Consider the following 21,121-nt stretch of genomic DNA (forward strand, 5'->3'; position numbering starts at 1 on the left):
GTCCCATACAACTACGTCAGTTAAGTGGTTAAGAAGCCATTGCAATATGTACATTTAGAAAAGAAATCTGTACATTGTTCTGATTTTGCATTATTAATACCTCACAAAAAGTTAACTATGAAATCTCACTTGATTGAGGGGGTTATTGCATTGCTCCCATCAATCTCCTCATTTGCATTTCTTTTTTTCTTTTACTCACCAGCCCTATTTTTACTTGTTATGTTCTATGACTCTTGAGATATATTTTTTAAATAATCTCTTCTTGCTCACAGTAATGATCTCAACATAACACATTGTTTTACTATTGACTCAGATGGGATTGCAGGCTCCCTGGTTGTGACGCAGCCTCGTAGGAGGGGTTTCAATATAAAAATTCCCTAGACTGTCCCACTCCTCACCTCTCATCCTCTGATCAGAAGACAGCTCAGGTCTGTAACAACTGAATATGTCTATGTTATCTGTCTATCTCTCTACCTATTTCTTATGTATTATCTCTATTCTCTTATTATTGATTTATAAAGTCCCTGCATCTCCCACTGCGCTGCAGAAAGTAAGTAGCACATACAAGGTATTAGTATAATGACATTATTTATATATATTTAATAGGATGGGTCTTGTATTAAGACAAGCAGCGGCACTTGGAGACATTTCAAAAACAAAGTATATTGAGCCCAATGTTTCGGGGCTTGCACGCCCCTTTGTAAATATATATATAATATATATATAAATAATAATAATATTTTTTTTTATTGATTGTTGTTTTCAATCCTGGAACATATATCCTTCAAGTAATATTTAAAAATCTGTATGCATGTAAACTCAGCTGATCATTTATTATGAGGTTATTTCATATCCTGTTCTACTTTTTATTTTGTTAGATAATGTTTGTTCTTTTTCAAAACTTAAGCTAAAGAATCAATTTTTATTTTTTTGGGGGAGGGGGGATTTTAATTTCCTACAGTATTCACAATTGCAGTCAATGCCATAAAGCAGGATTAGGTATCCTGTAGCTTTCCAGCCAGAGGCTGTCATGGCATGCTGGGACTTATAGTGCACAGCAGCTGGAAAGCTGCAAGTTTCATCGCTCTCTTGTGAATAAAAGGTATAATGATGCAGCACATGTGGCTGATATCTCAAATGTACAGTTTATTAACAGGCAGATGAAATCTACCAGAGACAAATGCAATAAATAGGTGTTAGTTTTATATTTACATGTTTACGCTCTCACGCAGGAGACACAAATGTACATTATACTGCACGCCGCGCTCTTATTTATTGGAATGTGCATTGGGATTCAACAAGTGGACCAGTACAATACTGACTCACACAGAGCACGAATCAAAGCGAGTACTAGGACAATGCACTTGTTAGACAGCACTGAGTGCGCACAGACCTTTATCTAGGACTCTCATTATAATTACTTCAAGGACAGAGCACAATAAACCTAACTAAGCAGCTACTGTCATTTCTCCCACATAGAAATCCTTCAAAGCAGCTTCTGTCATGCACTCACAAGGCTGTATCTTCAGAATAACATAAATATATGTTTCACCCTAGAATGTTAAAGGACAAATTGATTTTAATCTTTTATAATTGGTCAATTTCAATTGTCACCAACGGTCATCTTGCGACACATTGGGAGAGATGTACTAAGCTCTGGAGAGTGATAAACTACCAGCCACTCAGCTCCTAACTGTCATGTTACAGGCTGTGTTTGAAAAATGACAGTTAGGAGCTGGCTGGTTGGTAGTTTATCACTCTCCATATTATCACTTTTCAGGGCTTAGTACATCTGCCCTAATAGACATTATTAGAAGAGTTTTTCTTTTTTTAGTACTGTGGGTGATTAAAAAGAAATAAATGTACAGTATAAAAGGCTTTTTATGTTGTGTTCCTATTTAAGACATGTACACAGATTAGTGTATAGTGTAGCCAAATGATGTTAGTTGTGAGAGAGTCAAATATAGTAGATTATGGCAGATCAGGGCTTTCCATAGAGCAATGTTTCTCAAATTTAGGGCATATTTACCGACATTGCCGGGCACCTTTCCGGGAGCAGCCGGAGGGGACCTGCTGCTCTCATCTTCAGGGGGGCGGGGCCAGACTATAGATTTTATTAGACCACGTTCCCAAACCCCTGCGATTTGTGGGTCCGTGAAGAGGGGGCGGGGCAAAATGATGCGATTTGCGCCATTTAGCCCCCTTCCCTACGGACACGAAAATTCCACCAAAATATCTCCCCATCCTGCCCACTTCACTAGGAAGTTGGCAGGATGCGGGTGATATGCCTACTGTTCCGGGGGTGCAGGGGGTTACCCGAAAAATTGTGAGACTCCCAGGAGAGTAGGCATTTATGACTTAGAGGCCTGATGGAACCCTAACAGTGCGTGTTTTCAAGATATCATCACGAATAATTACTACCACTTGCAGATATATTGGGGCCTATTCATTATCAGTTAAGCTAGTTTCCGCATGTTTAGTTTAAGTAACAGGGCCATTCATAATTAGGGGCCCAATAGGGGCCGCCTAGTATTCAGCAGTTTGCTTGTAAGAACCAATGCCGCCATCTTCTTATGGTGCCGATTTCTGGTGCATGAATGTGTAATGACCCTGCAGCTGTGTGTGGCACAGAACAAGCAAAACAAGAAACCAAGGAGCAGCGCTGGGAGGGAGGGTACGCAATCGTACGTAATGAATTAATAATCAACTGTTCACTGTGAATATATAAAATATCACACTTTTAAGGATTAAAAAATCCACATGCACAAACAAAAGTCACATAAAACAACCCACAGAGCTATAACTGATTTATCCTCAATAAATCTGTAAATTAGAGCTCGGTCAAGTAACTTTATATAGTATCAAGATTTTAATTATATTATACCCAAACTTCAGATGACGTTTGTTCCCGCACCTCCGATCCTTTCCTATAGCAAGGAGTCCCGGGTTATGAAGAGGGATCCATTCAGATCCCTCCGATACTGCCCGGCTCCTTCCGCCGGCCGCCGTGACTTTGTGCGCCTGCGTGAACCCCAGTGAAGACATTCGCAGGGACACGCCGGAGCAATGATGAATTGCTCCAGCACTCGCAGTGAGACAGATTGTTAATTATCCGGGGCCGTCCGGCCCCCAAAAATTAACATTTGTAGTTGTAGATTTTTTTTATACATTAAAAATGTATATATATATTTAAAGTGAACAATTTATTATGAATTCATTATATACAATTGCATACCCTTCCTCCTAGTGCTGCTCCTTTGTTTTCTGATCACAGGGACAGCTACTTCTCGGAGCAGCTGTCCCCTCAGCGGAGCAATATTGAATTGCTCCGATACTTACAGGTATCCGCTGCTGCAACTTGGGGAGAGTTAAATACTTAATTTTCACGGCCCCAGATAATGATTAGGCCCAGGGCCGGATTTACCGTTATGCAACCTAGGCGCCCGCCTAGGGCCCGTCACGTTACAAAGGGCCCGTGGTCGGGCCCCCTCCCCTCGAAGTCTGGATCTATATAGTCAGTGTGAGTTGCTGCATTCACACCGTGACTTAGTGTAGCCGGTCTCCTCCGCATCCCCTCCTCCACAGTGTAGCGTAGCTTAGCCACTAGCCAATGCCTCTTCTCAGCTGCATCTAGCCAGCGGCGCCCCTTCCAGCCAATCCACAAGCAGCCAGCCCCTCCCCCCGCAATCCTTCCTCTCCATTACAGCCCCTCTGTTCGGCTCCGACCACCTACCTCCGGCAGTGTAGCAAGCAGTCTCCTGCGGCTACAATCCCCCACAGCACATTGGGGGAGATGTACGAAGCCCAGAAGCGCTGTCCCTGCTGCGGCGGCTGCCTGCTCCAGGGCTCCATGCGGGGTTCTCGCGATACTTGCGAGATCCCGCGGATGCTCAGTGGAGCCGGCCGGGACAGAGACACAGCGCATCAGCACTAGGCTGATGCGCTGCTGTCTCTAGCGGGTAGCGGCGGAGGGTGAAGTTAACGCTCCCCCTCTCCGGCCGACGAGATGTTTATACATCTCATCGGTAGTGCTTCCTGCTTCGCCTCGGTAAAGAGGCGAAGCGGGAAGCGTTATAGCGGCACGGTAAGTGCCGCTATAATACATCTACCCCATTGTAGCAAGCGGCCTCCTCCATCCAGCTCCGACAGTGTGGTAAGCGACTTCCTCCGGCTCTGACCACCTGCCCAGACTCCCCCTGCGCAGTTTAACGAACAGCTTCGCTGGCTCCGGCCACCTCCATCCCTCCCCCCAACCCCTGCATTGTAGCAAGCAGCCTCCTCCATCCAGCTCCGACCACCATGTTGGAAGCAGCTTCCTCCGGCTCTGACCACCTGCCCAGCCTTCCCCCCCAGCGCAGTATAGCAAGCAGGCGCCAACTCTACATCCCCATGGTTGTGGGAACCGCGGAGACTTCCGTTCCCCGAGCAAAGATACAAAGATGGTACTTTGGTAAGTTCAACTGAAATATCTTATAGCTCTTATATAAAATGTGTGTATCTATACATTGTGTACTATATATACTGTATGTGTACATATACTGTCTACAATATATATATATATATATATATATATATATTTATTTATTCGCTGAGTTCTTCCTCCTTTCCTTCTATCTCACCATGTTCTTCTTGCCCTTTCCTCCCTCTGTTTGTTCCCCTCTCCTCCCTTCTCCCTCTGTTTGTTCCCCTCTCCTCCCTTCTCCCTCTATTTGACCCCTCTCCTCACTTCTCCCTCTATTTGTCCCCTCTCCTCCCTTCTCCCTCTATTTGTCCCCTCTCCTCCCTTCTCCCTCTATTTGTCCCCTCTCCTCTCTTCTCCCTCTTTGTCCCCTCTCCTCCCTTCTCTCTCTATTTGTCCCCTCTCCTCCCTTCTCCCTGTTTGTCCCCTCTCCTCAATTCTCCCTCTATTTGTTCCCTCTCCTCCATTCACCCTCTATTAGTCCCCTCTCCTCTCTTCTCCCTTTATTTGTTCCCCTCTCCTCCCTTCTCCCTCTATTTGTTCCCCTCTCCTCCCTTCTCCCTCTATTTGTTCCCCTCTCCTCCCTTCTCCCTCTATTTGTCCCCTCTCCTCCCTTCTCCCTCTTTGTCCCCCTCTCCTCCCTTCTCCCTCTATTTGTCCCCTCTCCTCTCTTCTCCCTCTGTGTCCCCTCTCCTCCCCTCTCTCTCTATTTGTCCCCTCTCCTCCCTTCTCCCTCTATTTGTCCCCTCTCCTCCCCTCTCTCTCTTTGTGCCCTCTCCTCCCTTCTCCCTGTCTGTCCCCTCTCCTCAATTCTCCCTCTATTTGTCCCCTCTCTTCCTGTCCCCTATTCCGCCCGTCTCCCTCTGTCTGTCCCCCTCTCCTACTGTCTTCCACTGTTTGTCCCCCATTTCTCCCTCTACCTCTGTTCCCCATTCTTCCCGTTATACACTGCAGGCTTGGAAAGGGGGGGCCTTGGCTGTTCACTTAAAATTTGCATTCTATAACTGTGTGTGTATGCGTGTGCGCAAGTGGCATTAATCTGTGTCATTTTCAATGTTTTGCCATACAGGGCCCATACACTAGCGACAGATCGCCGCTTTTCTGCGATCCTGCAACCTGGCATCTCAGGATCAGTGAAATCCAACATGTTGGGTTTCACTGATTTGCCGATCACAATCAAAATATGATGGGATTTGCAAATCGGTGAAATGTAACATGTATAATGTCACATTGATGACTGGCGGATCAGTGTTTCCGATCCCATTGCAGAATCCAACAATCCGTCGGTAGGTGTATGGGGGGCCTTTATGTACATGTTTTCTAAATTAGTGCTTCCACTGCGTACTTGATTACACCTACTATAATAACTTCATATTTTACAGTAGTGTCATTGATTAGAGCATGTTAAACACATCATAAAATATATATATATATATTCCATAGACAAAAAAACCTTACGGTTTCATATGTCCCATTAAGGCTGCTTAGACATGATCTGAAAATTCACAAAACCTATTGACTTTCTGCCACTCAAACTCCAAAAAGCAATGAAATTACGATCATTAAGGCTGACGCCTTAATAGACGTGTTCCTTGCGCAATACAGATATGGTATGCCATCACACCCTGTGGTTAATGGCAGATTCAGCACTCTCACAGAATGAGATTGCTGTCACTCACAAAATGGTGGAGCTGCTAATTCACAGAATTGTGTGCTCATTGTAATACACACATGCAGTCTATGCAACTGAGGTCAAAGCAGTTATGTGGCTCCCGCATCCCACTCAGTGCCCACAATCTTCCCATTTGATCACCAAAACAATCTCACTGGCTTCCCACATCCTTCTCACTGCATACATTTATCTCAGTTAGAATACACCTTCAGCTCCCTTATTTTTAAAAATATCATACTCTGTCTATGCATGTACACTTTCTTCCCCTATATGCCTCCATGCTGCTATATATTCCCCAATCCCTACTGCTGTGTGGTCTCCCAACTGTGATATCCTGTGTTCCCTCATCCGCTCCAATGTTTTTCCCCAGCCGCACCGACCTGCATCCGTGCCTTCTCCACAGCCACGCTGCTGTCTTTCTTTCATCTGTGGCACTCTTTCTTCCTCCATCTGCACTACTCTGGTCCCCCAACCATGCAACTCTGTCTCCCCGAAGCAGCCGCACCACTCTGTCTTCCTCCCCATCCACACCAATCTGTCTTCCCCAATCCCTACTGCTGTGTGGTCTCCAAACTATGGTAGTCTGTGTTCTCTCATCTACACCAATGTGTCTTTCTCTATCTGCACCGCCTTGCATCCGTGCCACTCTGTCTCCTTCTGCACCACTGCCTTCCCCTAAGCCATGCCACTGTCTTCCTTTCCTCTGTGGCACTCTTTTTTCCTCCATGTGCACCACTCTGTCCCCCCCAACTGTGCAACTCTGTCTCCTCCTCCACCTGCACTACTCTGTCTTCCCCAATCCCTACTGTTGTGTGTTCTCCTATTTGTGCTAGTCTGTATTCCCTTATCCGCACCAATCTGTCTTTGCCTGTCTTCCCATGTCCATGCCACTTGCTTCCCCTATCCACATCGCTGTCCCCCCAAACCGATCCACTCTGTTCCCCCCCCCATCCGCACCACTGTTTTACACCCATCTGCATTACTTTGGCAAACCCCCCCCCCTGTACTGCATAACCTTCTCTCCTCTACACGCCTTTGTGTCTCACCTATCCACGCTGCTGTGTCTCCTCCCCCAATCCACACCACTTTTATCCCATCTGCACAGCTCTATTCTCTGCTTTGACCTCAGTTGCATAGACTCCATGTGTGTATACCAATGAGCACACAATTCTGTGAATTAGCAGCTCCACCATTTTGTGAGTGACAGCAATCTCATTCTGTGAGAGTGCTGAATCTGCCGCTAAAACCACAGGTTGTGATGGCATACCATATCTGTATTGTGAAAGGAACACGTCAGCCTTAATTATCGTAATTTCATTGCTTTTTGGAGTTTGAGTGCAGAGTGCGAGACGGCTGTAGGTGTGTGGGGTAGCGGCAGCAGCGGTGGTGCCGAGCAGTGGCAGTGGTGCAGTGCAAAGGGGGCATCAGTGGGCGACAGAGGGTGGAAGAGGGGACCGCACACAGGAGGTTGGTCTGCATACCTTCCAACTGTCCCGCTTCCAGCGGGACAGTCCCGTTTTTCTGGGACTGTCCCGCCTGCGTGTCACAGTGTCCCGCGGTGGGGGGGGAGCACAAACCGCTGCTCTGCATAGCAGAGCAGCGGCTGTGCAGGAGGAGAACATGCCGTGCGCATCTGTTCTTTTGTGTAGGGAGAGCCTGGGGGCTGGCCAGCGTCTCGGAGAGTGCTGGGCACGCCCCCAAAGTGACAAAAACAGGGGAAGCCGCAAGGATCCACCCCTTTTACAGCAAGCCACGCCCACTTTTCGGGCGCGCGACCTGTACCGCCTCAACATCTTTAAATGTTGGAATATATGGGTTTGGGAGGTGCAGAGTGTGAGATGGCTGTAGGCGTGCGGGGTAGCAGCAGCAGCAGTGGTGCAGAGCAGTGGCAGCGGTGCAGTGCAAAAGGGGCATCAGTGGGCGACAGAGGGCTCACTGGTAGTGCGTATGCACCTGAGAAAATCAAATCAATAAGTCACAGATGGACGAATGCAGCACTGAGATCTACGCATTTATGTTCAAAATTGAATGTGTAAAAAAAAACAAAAACGTAGCCACCCCCCACAGAAAACAACCAGCCCCAGGCTTTGGAGCCCCAGTACTGGTTGTGCTAAATACAGGAGACAAATGACATAGGGGTCCCTGTATTAAGCACAACCAGCACCAGGCTTTTGAGATCCTGTCCTGGTTGCCAAAATACGGGGGACAAATGACATAGGGGTCCCCCGTATTTGTTGCAACCAGCACAGGGCTCTGAGCCGGTCCTGGTTCTGGAAATGCAGGGGGGAAAAAATGCATAGGGCTCCCCCTGTATTTCCCAAAACTAGCACCGGACTCCGTCTAGCAGGGGGGTGATGCCACAGCCAGGGGAGCCCTTTCACCGAGCCCCCCAGCCGCAGCATCACCTCTGACCGCTAGTCAGCCCAGGCCGGAGATCCCTGGGTAGTTGGGGACCCCCCTACTCAGGGCACCCCAGGCCCAGGCTGATAGCCGGGGCTATCCCCGGCACCCCTGGGTGGTGGGTGCCGGGTTGATTATGTATAGTGTGGTGCAGAAGAATATATAAATATTGTCTTTTGCAATAGTACTACAGGTCCCAGCAGGCATCCCCCGCATGCTGGTACTTTGAGAACCACAAGTACCAGCAGGCAGGTTATTAAGGGCCTGCTGGCACCTATAGTACCCCTGAAAAAGAAATATTAAAATAAAACAAACACCGTTTTTAAAAGTATTTTATTATGCCGCACCTTCACCTGGAGGGCGACGGCCTTTAAGCTCTTTAACATGGCCGTCGCCCATGCAGTACTTCTACGGTGTCTTCACCTGGAGTACGGCGGCCATTAAGCTCTTTTGCGCGGCCGCCGCACATCCAGGGCTTCCCGTCGTCTTCATTCTTCAGCTGGTCTCTCCAGCTTCCCGGCCGACGACTGAATGGACGGGGCTCGCGCTGCAGGTTGTATTTAAGCCAGCCGAGGGGGCGGGGCGATGACGTCGCGAGCCGTGATTGGCTCGCGGCGGCCATCTTTGAATTTCAAAAATGGCGCTAAGGTGCCATTTGTGAAAAGGGCACGCTCGGTTCTCACCATTGAATTCAATGGGGAGAACCGCTCATTGGCTGAGAGGCGGAAGGCTCGCCTGTGTCAGCCAATGAGCGCTCCGCATCGGGATTTCTGTACTGAAATCCCGGGCGGAGCTGTCAATCGGGCAGCCCCGGTTATCAAGACCCTGGATTGTGTGAAGAGGACCTGATCCACGCATAGGAGGAGTTGAGTATGGAATTTTTTTTCACAGGTAATCCATTAGATTGTCTACTGGAGAAGAGGACAGATTGGCTTCAGGGATACATAGATGAGTATGTGAGATAGTGTGTGCATGTGTGTGTGCATGTGTGTGTGTGCATGTGTGTTTTAATAAAATTATACTTTTCTACAGTGTGTGTGTGTTTTTTTCAATATTGCTTTTGCTGTGGAAGTACCAGCAAGCCCGTAATGCCCCGCATGCTGATACTTGTGGTTCTCCAAGTACCGGCATGCAGGGGAGGCTTGCTGGGAACTGTAGTTCCACAGCAAAAGCCAATATTTATATTTTCAAATGCACCACACTAACGGGGAGCTGGAGAGACCAGCTGAAGAATGAAGACGCCGCAGAAGCCCTGGATGTGCAGCGGGCCACGCAAAAGAGCTTACTGGCTGCCGCGCTCCAGGTGAAGACGCCGCAGAAGCCCTGGATGTGCGGCCGCCGCACTCCAGGTGAAGACGTCGCAGAAGCCCTGGATGTGTGGCGGCCGCGCAAAAGAGCTTACTGGCCACCGCGCTCCAGGTGAAATTGCCGCAGAACCCCTGGATGTGCGGCGGCCGCGCAAAAGAGTTTACTGGCCGCCGTACTCCAGGTGAAGACGCCGTAGAAGCCTTGGATGTGCGGCGTCTGCTCAAAAGAGCTTACTGGCCGCCTGTCAACCTTTTGTCCTTGTCGATCTATTGCATGTTGACCATCTTGTGTAGACCTATTGACTGTCGACCTATTCACTGTCGATCTTCTATACGGACACCCCGCCTCCCTATACCATCTCTGCCAGTCTGCAGTCTCCCTAGAGAGTCACTTACCAGTCTGCTTTCTCAGGCTGGTACTCACTCAGTGCTCACTGCTCCCACAGTCATAGAGTGGCCGCCGTGGAGAGGAGAAGAGGGGCCTGCTTACGCTGCACTGTGTGGGGGTATAATACAGTAAATATCCCTCTTTAACCTCTCATTACCATTATAAAAGGCTTTTTTGTAACACATTCCATAGGTCACCATGACGTGAGAACTTTTATGTTGTAGCTCATGGTAAATATAGGTAAAAGGTTAGGCAGGGAAATACATTATAAACACCAATAGCACCTACTGTACTTATGAGGCAGAAAACTTTTCCCATCCTATAATAATCACTTTTCATTTTGGTGTTTAACAAGGTGATAACACTAAGGAGTATAGGAAGGGGCTCTAGACTGCACGCCCTAATAGTAATGAAAGGTGCCATCATGCTGAGATTTTAAAGTAACATACACAAATTGCAGATGCACTATGCGATCATTACTGTTCACATTTGCATTTTATAAATAGAATTTCAGAGGTAGTTTGCATATCAATAGCAACTGATACGGGCCTGCCCACCAGTGTCAAGGTCACCTCATTGAGCAGGTCCCTAACAACACTCTGGGGTTCACATCTGGGACGCAGGCCATTGATATGCAAACTACCTCTGAAATTCTATTTAATGCATTTAAATGTGAACAGTAATGATAACACTAAGGGCCTGTTCATCATGGGGCTGGTATATAGTGGGGATACATAAAAATATATATATATAAAATCTTGATAAATAGGCTCCCCCAAGTGACTCAAACCCTCTTATTTAGTCTGTTACCAAACTGGGCACACATTGATCACATTGGTTGCTCTGATCTGCTCATGGGCAGTTCCATTTAGTTTGATGTGCAACTTTTCCTGCAGATCGTACATACTTTAGGTTTACGGTCTGCTGTGGTTATAGTCAAGGCTTTGGCATCTTGAATAAATAAATATATATTTTTTTAAATATGTGCCTGCACTTTAAAAATGAAATAGTTTAATCATAGGACCTGCTGTGTTGTTCTTTATTGCAGATCCTTTGAGGACAGGTTATGGAATCTGCAGTGAGCAACTGGTACCTTCAGGTGATCTACCTGCTCATGGTGACCTCGGTCTATGCCAGGTCGGTGTATCATAAAGAATCCCAAGGACATCCAAACTCGGGGGGTCTTGGAGAAATTGACAATGAGTGCTGGGAGGCAGCAACACGCAAGCTGGTGGAGATGAAAAAGCTAAGGGTGGCGGATACGGTCATGGGCCTTTGGGACTTCATGGTCTACTTGAAAGAATCAGCTAATCCGAAGCATAATGCCCTCTTTGATGGGTTAGCACAGGACTTCTGGGACATATATGTAGACTGTGTCCTCTCAAGGTCTCACGGGATGGGCAGAAGACAAGTGACCTCTCCAAAGCTTTCATTTTATCTACAAAACCCAGTGAAAGGTAATGCAATTCATGCTTGAAGTGTTGGCTTGCTGAACAGCCAAATACATTGAGGGCTATTCTATAATAGTGAAGCAAGCCCAAAATGGAGTTAAACCATCCAAGTTCCATTCAGTATAGATAAATAAATATTTAGCTCAAGTCTGGCGCCACAACTTCAGATCTAGCACCAATAACTTCACATTTAGCCAAAATGGTTACGGTTTCGAGTTATTCCAAAAATAAATCCACTTTGATAGAATTAGTCTAGATGCTTCACATTCAGGAGCTTGGAAAATCCGACCATTTAGCAGCCCCTATAGGAACCTATTTTTGGCTGCTCTTGCAGAAGTAAATGGAGGGAACTGCAGCAGATGACTGAGATCTCTTTTTGTAGTCCCTTCTTGTTACATCCCTAGATGCTTAGATCTTGAGGGGATCCCCTGAAAGCAGCTGTTTACGGGGGGATTCCCAGCAATTTATCTGTAATACATATACCCTTTACAATGTATTATATGTGTGCGTGTGTCTAGCAGCTGCTGTGGAGGGAGACCACGCCCCCTCCCTCCTCTGACAGCTCTCACTGGCTGCCCACTCATCCCCTGCAAAACACCAAGGCTGTCCCACATGGACTCGGAAAATCTTATTGTACTTGACCACAAAACACACAGCAGGGAAGAAAGAAAAGAGACGGCTGGAGGGGGAGAGCTAGATTGGAGAACACAGTTGAAAAGGGAGAGATAGGGAAAGAGGAGGAATGGGGAGACACAGATAAGGGATAGGATAGAAGAAGAGAGTCAGTGACTGGGGAAGGGGCGGGCAGACATGGTAAGGGGAGGGTACACAAAAAGAAAAAAAATATGGCAGTCAGTAACAACAGCTAGCAACCCTCTGAATGAGGGCCGCCCTCCATAATTATGGAGCGTGCTCCTGGACGCTCGTATAGCTGTGGGTCACCACCCACAGCCTATACGAGCGTGCAGTTTGATGGCCGCGATGGTCTTGACCATCGCGACCATCGCCACTGCGAGCCGGAGCCTGCGGTTGAGTTTTTCAACCGCAAGGCCCGGAGTGATTTTGGCTCTATCAGAGCCAAAATCACTCCCACTGACATCACTAGTGATGTCAGTGGGCCGGCTTCTGACTGTAGGCGTTCCCTTGGGAACGCCCCCGTCAGGGAGGCACGCCCCCGGCACGCCCACCAAAGGGGGCGTGCTGTCAATCAACATCGACAGCACGCCCCCTTTGATCAGACACAACGAGCGAAGGAAAGTCCTTCGCTCGTCGCGTCTGACGCATGTGCACGACGGAGCTCCCGCCGTCGTACGCATGCGCAGTGCACAACATCGACCCACTTGCGAGCGGACAGCCGCTTGCGAGTGGGTCTGAATCAGGCCCAATGTATTTACTCCAAGCTCTCAGTCACTTTGTGTCTGCACACCGAACTGGTTAAGTACAGGATCCCGACAGTCAGAATGCCGCCTCCAGAATCCCGCCGGTCAACATCCCGAGGCATGTTGGGAAGTACCCTAACCGTCCCTTCTCGCAGCCTAACCCTGCCCTCCCCCAGCCTAACACTAACCCTTTCCCTAGTGCCGAACTATAACCCTAATTCTAACCCTAATACTTACTGTCGGGATTCCGGAGCAGCTATTCTAATGACTGTCAGGATTCCGGAGCCGGGATGCTGACTACAACCCCCACCTAACATGGCAACCTGCTGTAGAAGAGAGCTAGTATGATCACTCCAATTATTTAGGGTGTGGCTTAAGAGAGAGACAGTAAAAAGGTCAACAATGTCTAGATAGACATCAGATGTTACAGTCAATAGGTCGACAGGGACAAAATGTCGACAGGTCCAAAAGGTTGACACAAAGATGGTCGACATATGAATTTTTTTGTTTTCTAGCCCTAATCTTCACCCTAACCCTTCCCTTGGTGCTTAACCTTGCCACCTGGAGCCTAACCCTAACTTTCGGGATAGGTGCCTGACCCTAACCGTACCTTCTAGTGCCTAACCCTCCGGTAATTGCCTAACCCTAACCGTCGGGGTAATTGCCTAACCCTAACCGTCGAGGTAAGTGCCTAACCCTAAAAATAAAAAATTTAGTATAGAGAAAGAAAAAATAATGTTTCTTTGTTGGCGCACTACAGAAATAATAATATTAAAATATAAATTTTATTCCAATAAAATAACATGCCTCTCCAGTGATTAATCTAAATTATAACCGTGAGTGTGATTCCATGTGAAGTGGATATAAATTGTAGCCAAGGCATATTAGAATTTAATCGCGAAATAAAGAGTTGATAAGCGAGAAATAAGTTTTTTATTTAATATTTTTTTACACTTACACACATTATTATTCACATTAATTGCGGAATCGGTATGATTTACCGGCGGTTGAAATCCCGACAGCGGCTGCCCGACTTGGGTGAAAATCCCGATCATCCCTAAGGTAAATATTGACTAACCTAATTCCCACCCCTAACCCTCCTTAGGGGTGCCTAACCCTAACCTTCCCCCCAGTGCCTAACCCTAATCCCCCCTTCCCCGCCGCCTAAACCTAAGTCCCCCCGGGGGTGCTTAACCCTAACCCCCCCTTCCCCTAGCCTAAACCTAACCTCCTGGGGGGGTGCCTAACCCTAACCCCCCTCCCCCTAGCCTAAACCTAACCTCCTCGGGGGGTTGCCTAACCCTAAATCCCCCCCAGGAACCCTAAACCTAACCCTCTCCCCCCCCCCCCCCGTGGCTATCCACGCTCGGCGCCCGGTGTCCCTTCAATCGGGATGCCGGACGCAGGTCTCCCGGCATCGGTAAAGTGGCAGGCGTCTAGATTTAGACGCCTGTCATTTAACCCTTGCCGGGATTTAGCAGTCGTAAGTCGGCTGACGGGATTAGGTCCGCCGGCTTCCCGACTGCATCCCATTAATTGCTTTTAATATTTCACTGGAGAGGCATTTTATTTTATTGGAACTAATAAAAGTTATATTAATATTATTATTTCTCTAGTGCGCCAACAAAGAGACATTCTTTTTTTCTTTCTCTATACTCAAATGTACCTATTGTCTCTGGCAGCACCCCCAGAACCATATGAAAGAAATTCAAATCTATGAGTGAAATAACTGGGGTTATTTATTTAATATCAACTACCAATTAGTGCAGAAGTATTTTTCCCTTTCCCTAACCCTGAATAAAAAAATACAAGTCGACTGTTTTTTTTTTATTTTTGTGTAGACATTTTGACCATGTTGACCATTTGTACCTGTCGACCTTCTTACATGTCGACCTTTTATCCCAGTCGACCTATTTACTGTTTAACATCTGGTGTCTATCTAAACATTGTCAACCTTTTTACTGTCTATCTATAGTCCAGAACCCAGTTATTTCATGAGCATTGTTCAGCTTTATAAAACACAGCTGGTAATATACATGATTGTAACACAGTAAAAGTAACACTTTTTAAATTGAACTAAAAAAGGAAATCCTCGATAATAGCGCCCTATAACAAAATAGTCACCTTTTGAGTCGGTTTTAATTTAAATATATTACTTTATCTGCACCTGTTTTCGATCCATTGTGGTTCCATGGTGAGATTATACAGCACAATGTCTGTCTCTTGCTATCTGTATATAAGGCAGGCAGGTTATACAGCACAATGTCTGTCTCTTGCTATCTGTATATAAGGCAGGCAGATTATACAGCACAATGTCTGTCTCTTGTTATCTGTATATAAGGCAGGCAGGTTATACAGCACAATGTCTGTCTCTTGCTATCTGTATATAAGGCAGGCAGATTATACAGCACAATGTCTGTCTCTTGTTATCTGTATATAAGGCAGGCAGATTATACAGCACAATGTCTGTCTCTTGTTATCTGTATATAAGGCAGGCAGATTATACAGCACAATGTCTGTCTCTTGCTATCTGTATATAAACAAAGCAGGCAGGTTATACAGCACAATGTCTGTCTCTTGTTATCTGTATATAAGGCAGGCAGGTTATACAGCACAATGTCTGTCTCTTGTTATCTGTATATAAGGCAGGCAGATTATACAGCACAATGTCTGTCTCTTGTTATCTGTATATAAGGCAGGCAGATTATACAGCACAGTGTCTGTCTCTTGCTATCTGTATATAAGGCAGGCAGATTATACAGCACAATGTCTGTCTCTTGCTATCTGTATATAAGGCAGGCAGATTATACAGCACAATGTCTGTCTCTAGCTATCTGTATATAAGGCAGGCAGATTATACAGCACAACTAGACTTAGGGCACCACTTTAAAGTTGATCTGCCCATATATCTAGGGCAGCATACACCTAAAGCAGCCGCACTTGTTTGACTGGTAGCGCTAAAATGTAGGGTGTGATGCAGAGGTGGGCGCAAATCTGATGGTGGCGGAGTTGAGCGATTATTTGTTACTGTGCATGCGAAATTCCAACAGCACATGCGTTCCGCTGAGTGTATGCTATCCGTACGGGATCGTTGGCATTAGGAACAGCGTGGCGAAACCATGGGCGGTGACTGGGAGGTGCCCTGAATTGAGCGCCAAAAAAGCCATCTCATGGGCGTGCTATGGGGGAGTGTTGCGGACATGTCTATGCAACCGTTTGTGTTTTCAGACACAGTGCCGCAGCAGAGGCCATGTTTAGCTGGAGATCAGGAGAAACTGCACCTGCCGTAGACTGTAGATCATGAACACTATGATGCGCCAATGGTGGATTGTTTAGAATCAGGCCATTAATATGGGAAAGGGTTTAGCCTGTACATTGGGATAAATCATCAAAAACTCCTATTTCTAAGAGCGAGGAACAGATATACATGTGGCGCCGTGATGTGGCCCCTGTACATAAATACCCCACCCATATACAGAATAAACTGGCAACGTCTCTGTGCCATGTCTCTGGGATCGCATATGGACATTACATGGGCATTTGTTTGTACATGAGATGTGGTACATGGTGCTGTGTTGTGGTTTATTACATATGTTTTTCCTGTAGCTTCACCTGAAAAAATATATAAAAAAACAAAATTTGTGAATGAAAATGAAAAGTATTCTATGGGTATCATACATGCCTATCCTCCCGGTTTTCGCAGTAGGCTTCCGCTATTTTTCGGGTAACCCCTCGCACCCCCAGAAGGGTAGGCACTTCTCCTGCATTCTGCCCACTGCCCCTATTTAAATTTAAGCCAATCACACAATTTGTCACAGAGGGGGCGGGGCTTACTGACATGAACCATCAGGCCACGCCCCCATCACAGCCCACCTGCTTCTTCTTCCAAGGCTTCTCCCGGGAAGGAGAAGCCATAGATAGGCAACTATGGGTATAATAGACATTATAGGGGTGCTTCAGAGGTGCACGCAGTGTGATCGGATTCTAGCGCTCAATGTTTTTAGTCTGCACATCTAAATCGCAGTGCGCATGCGTCCCAACAGTTACCTGAGGGAGCCGCAGAACGAACTTGGACACAGAGAGAGGCAATGTCAGTGCACGTCTGGGTGGTAACTGGGGTGACTAGCTGGACGCTGGCACGTTGTTCTTAGCGGCTGCGTCTTTTGCGTCAGTTGCACTGATCCCAGCTACCATGTTCGGACAGCGATTCTGTGCCTCCATAGGGCTGGTGAAATGTTCGATGGTGCCTCTTATTGCGCACAGTGGCGGATTATCGTCGCAGCCTGTGGACGTCTCTCACGGTCGCTCTGCGGAAAAATACGCAGTTGCTGCCTCAATAGCGTGCTCCTCTGAGTCCAGCCCTATATTTCAAATTTTTCAGTTTTATAATAACTACTTTTCTCTTTTTTCTTTGCTAGGTGTCACCTGGAGCAGCCCCTGGTTCTAATGTGACCAGTGACTCAGGAACGTATCATACTAGGAGGCATTCTGTATATGTAGCAGTCCAACAGTATTTGATCGAGAAGGTTATTTCACGGCTCTCTGAATATAAACCCCCTATGCCAAGGTTGCCTTCTTCCACTGTTGTTTATAATGTGTTTACGTAAGACAATCTCTCAGGTAGGCCGGCCCATTCCCACCCACATACACCCCAATGTTTGTACCATGCCATAAGTTGACGTGAGCCCAGTGTACAGTCACATTTTTGTATTATTAGCAGGTTTGAATATCGCTGCTGAAAATGATTTTGTCATTGATAAAAGTAAATAAAGTGCATGGAGTATTTTATCAATATATAATTTATTTATATATGTGAATGAAATAAAGATAACAAATATTTTTGGTATCCAAGGACTGCAGAGACTGTGTGATCCGTCCATCTTTCCATTGTTGTTTTTTTTTTTTTAAATATCCTTGATCACTGAATGAGTCTTTTTGTTAAAGTGCATCCATCTACCCCTTATTTATTTGTACTAAAATTCAATAAAAACGATTGTTTAAAAAAATAAAAAAAAAAGGTGCATCCATCACCCACTCACCGCTGAGGCCGCCTTTATGTGTCTGAACATTCATTCCTATGCAGCGTATTCATATGTCAGTAACTAGTGACAATAGGTCTGTTATTATTGCAAAGGACCATCCATTAGGCAGATTAAGCTTTATGGCCCTGTTGGCTCTCAGGGACTCAGATTACCATAACTCAGTGGTTCCCAAATTGGGTGCCTTGCCATGTAGGGTTGTCTCGGGTCACATGCAGGGGTGCTACGGGGCACATACAGGGTTGCCACAGGTTGGTAGTCCAGGACAGAATTAAATTTTTTTTTATGGTCAAAATCAGTGCTGGCAGCTGCCAATCCTAAAATATGTGAACAAGCAGAAGGGTAACCCTGTCCACCATCACATAATTGAATACAAGGAAGGCGATAAGCACATTTACTTAATGCCATTTTTTTATTATTTATTACCAGTTATATAGTGCACACATATTCCTGCAGCGCGTCACAGAGAATATTTAGCCATTCACATTAGTCCCTGTGTGCCCTACACATACACAGAAAGGACCATGGTTAGCACCATGGTAGGAGTTGAACTCAAGACCTTTGCTGTAAGGCAGTATTGTAAACCATTACACTATCCTTGCTGCTGAATTTCTCAATAAGAAACTTTTGACCTAGTGGTGTGAAAGCAAAATGCTGATACTCTAGGGCGCTACGATTCCAGAAAGTTTGGGAACCACTGCCCTAACCTGTTGTTTTTTTTTTTAAATGGATGGGAGGTTGCTCCGAACCAGCATGTTGCGTATGGCCCCATGGGTCAATCCGAGTCTACATGTCTCACGTTTGTACATTTTAATGTTTTCATTGTACTAGTTTGAAGTATAAAAAGTAGAACGCGTAGGAATAGTTATACATTTGAGCACATCACTAGTATCCAGGGGCAGAACTATGGGAGACAATGGAGGCGTCTGCCGCCGGGCGCCAGCACTGAAGGGGCACCTCATCCATTGCCCACAATATATTCACCCCACTTAGGGCTGTAACTATGTACCCGGAGTGTACTGTCACGGCCGCCCAATACGTGGCACCTCTTCCCGGCACCTGAGAAGCCACCATACACTAGTGGAGGGCTCCGTGTCAGACCATCAGCTGCTGCCTCCGTCTATCTATAGCCTGTCTCTACTCATTGGTGTCACTGCTCCTCAGCAGATTCTTATGTCAGTGTGACATGTCCGGCGCCTCACAACTCCCCGTCGATCTCCTCCCTGGCGGCAGCCCTAGCCTCAGACCCGTGCAGCACCCCCTCATCCACAACTCCCCGTCCCACTCTATACAGAACATCTATCCTCCATGCACGACAAGTTGTTACACATAATGTGTGAGCGCAGAGACGCAGGGAGCACCAAATTCTAACTTGCCTCCGGGCATCTGGGATGAACTTACGCCACTGCTGGTATCACTAGTATCTGTCATGACTGCCCCAATCACTGTACACACACCTGGAGCGCTTAGCTTGCACATTTTGAACCCAACATACCCTCTGGCAGTTATATCCCCCTCCTGCTCCTTCTCAGTCTTATCACATGTGGATGTGAATTCCAGCTTTTTCTTTCCTTTGAAACAACAGAAAAGAAATATGCCCACATTCGGTTTTGCCCGTATTGTACATGGTACCAGCTGTGTGGCAGTATTAATGCCATATATGCAGGACCAGCAACAGATATCACGGGACCCGGTACACACATTTTTTTTTAGCCCCCTCTCCTATCCCCGAGTCCCTGGCAGGCACAGGTCAGTCGTTTGAGAGTCTGCCTTACCTACGTATTTTCTCTGCAATGGGCAACCTATGAAGAAATTGTTCCTCCCTAGTATTTAGTTTTCACGAGGGAGATCGGAAGACGCCTGTTTGCGAAGGAATTTAAACAATGTGACTGTCATATAGCAGAGGTTTGACCAGAGAGAGGGTGACAGGGAGAGACAGAGGGTGAAGCATTGGATGACAGGGAGAGGCAGAGGGTGACGGAGAGACAGAGGGTGAAGCATTGGATGACAGGGAGAGGCAGAGGGTGACGGAGTGACGGAGAGACAGAGGGTGAAGCATTGGATGACGGAGAGGAAGAGGGTGACAGGGAGAATTAGATAACAGGGAGAGGGTAATAGGGAGAAACAGAGGATGACATGCTAAGGATGAAAGGGATAGGGTGGCAGGGAGAGGAAGAAGACAATGGGAAGAGGGTGAGAAGAAGGGGGACACGGTAAAGGTGAAAGAGAGGGTGACGGAGAAGCAGTGGGTGATGGAGAGCGGATGAAAGGGAGAGGATGAGAGGCAGTGGGTGACGGGAGAGGCAGGTTGTGAAGGGGCAGATGGTATGCGAGGTCCCTGTAGGAGGGTGTAAAGGGGGTTATTTGGGGAGAGAGATCTTTTAGGGAAAAAATATTTATGTGAATATAAAGATGTCTGTAGAAATTTCTGTGAGTAAAAAGTAATGATTTTTTTTTCGGGGAGGGGGGGGGAGAGAGAGAAAGATTGTATGAGTCAGTCTGACTCGTTATAATTAGTATTGTCTGTGGGCTCCTCCGGCGCCCCTAAAATCTCCTCAGTGAAGGCTGAGCTGTGTGTATTTTGGCACCACTCAGAAACCAGCCCCATAGAAATGTTTATCCCAGAGTCCCGATTGGCCTCATCAGACTGAATGGCAGCTTGGCTGCAGCATTCTCTCCTCAGAGCAGTCGGACACCATGACCAGCAATATATTAATCAAAATGGCGCCCCAAAATGCTTTGCACATGATCCGGCATTCTAACACGGCACTCCGGATGCTCAGAGAGCGTATGTGGGTAAAATCGCTACTCAGGATACAGAAGGGCACGCAGAAAGGTCTGTGGGTGGTTGCCACCTGCGACTTTATGCAGATGTCAGCACAAACCCCTTCCCTTGGGTACAGTACATACGTGCGGCCGACTATGCAAAGACTGAGGCGCCCGCTTTCAGTGTCCGGAGATGCGGTAATACTGATCGGTGCATCCTTAGACACCACCATCTGTCGCACCATCAAAACTTGCATCAG

General features: G+C 46.8%; 1 protein-coding gene across 1 annotated transcript; it reads left to right on the forward strand.

The window, feature by feature from the left end:
- The first annotated feature begins 360 nt into the window (after window positions 1–360).
- On the forward strand, window positions 361–17,782 carry FAM237B (family with sequence similarity 237 member B). Its single transcript, XM_088478652.1, has 3 exons — window positions 361–428; window positions 11,275–11,683; window positions 17,475–17,782. The coding sequence occupies exons 2-3, from the start codon at window positions 11,293–11,295 to the stop codon at window positions 17,501–17,503; spliced, it is 420 nt and encodes a 139-aa protein (XP_088334778.1). The 5' UTR covers window positions 361–428; window positions 11,275–11,292; the 3' UTR covers window positions 17,504–17,782.
- The last annotated feature ends 3,339 nt before the right edge of the window (window positions 17,783–21,121 follow it).

This window comes from Taudactylus pleione, unplaced genomic scaffold (assembly GCF_031769625.1).
Source record: "Taudactylus pleione unplaced genomic scaffold, aTauple2 ptg000216l, whole genome shotgun sequence".
Taxonomy (NCBI): Eukaryota; Metazoa; Chordata; class Amphibia; order Anura; family Myobatrachidae; genus Taudactylus; species Taudactylus pleione.

Coding starts and splice junctions, on each gene's coding strand:
- FAM237B (XM_088478652.1), top strand. CDS start 11,293: ATGGAATCTGCAGTGAGCAACTGGTACCTTCAGGTGATCTACCTGCTC. Junction 11,684..17,474: donor TCTACAAAACCCAGTGAAAG/GTAATGCAATTC, acceptor TTTCTTTGCTAG/GTGTCACCTGGAGCAGCCCC.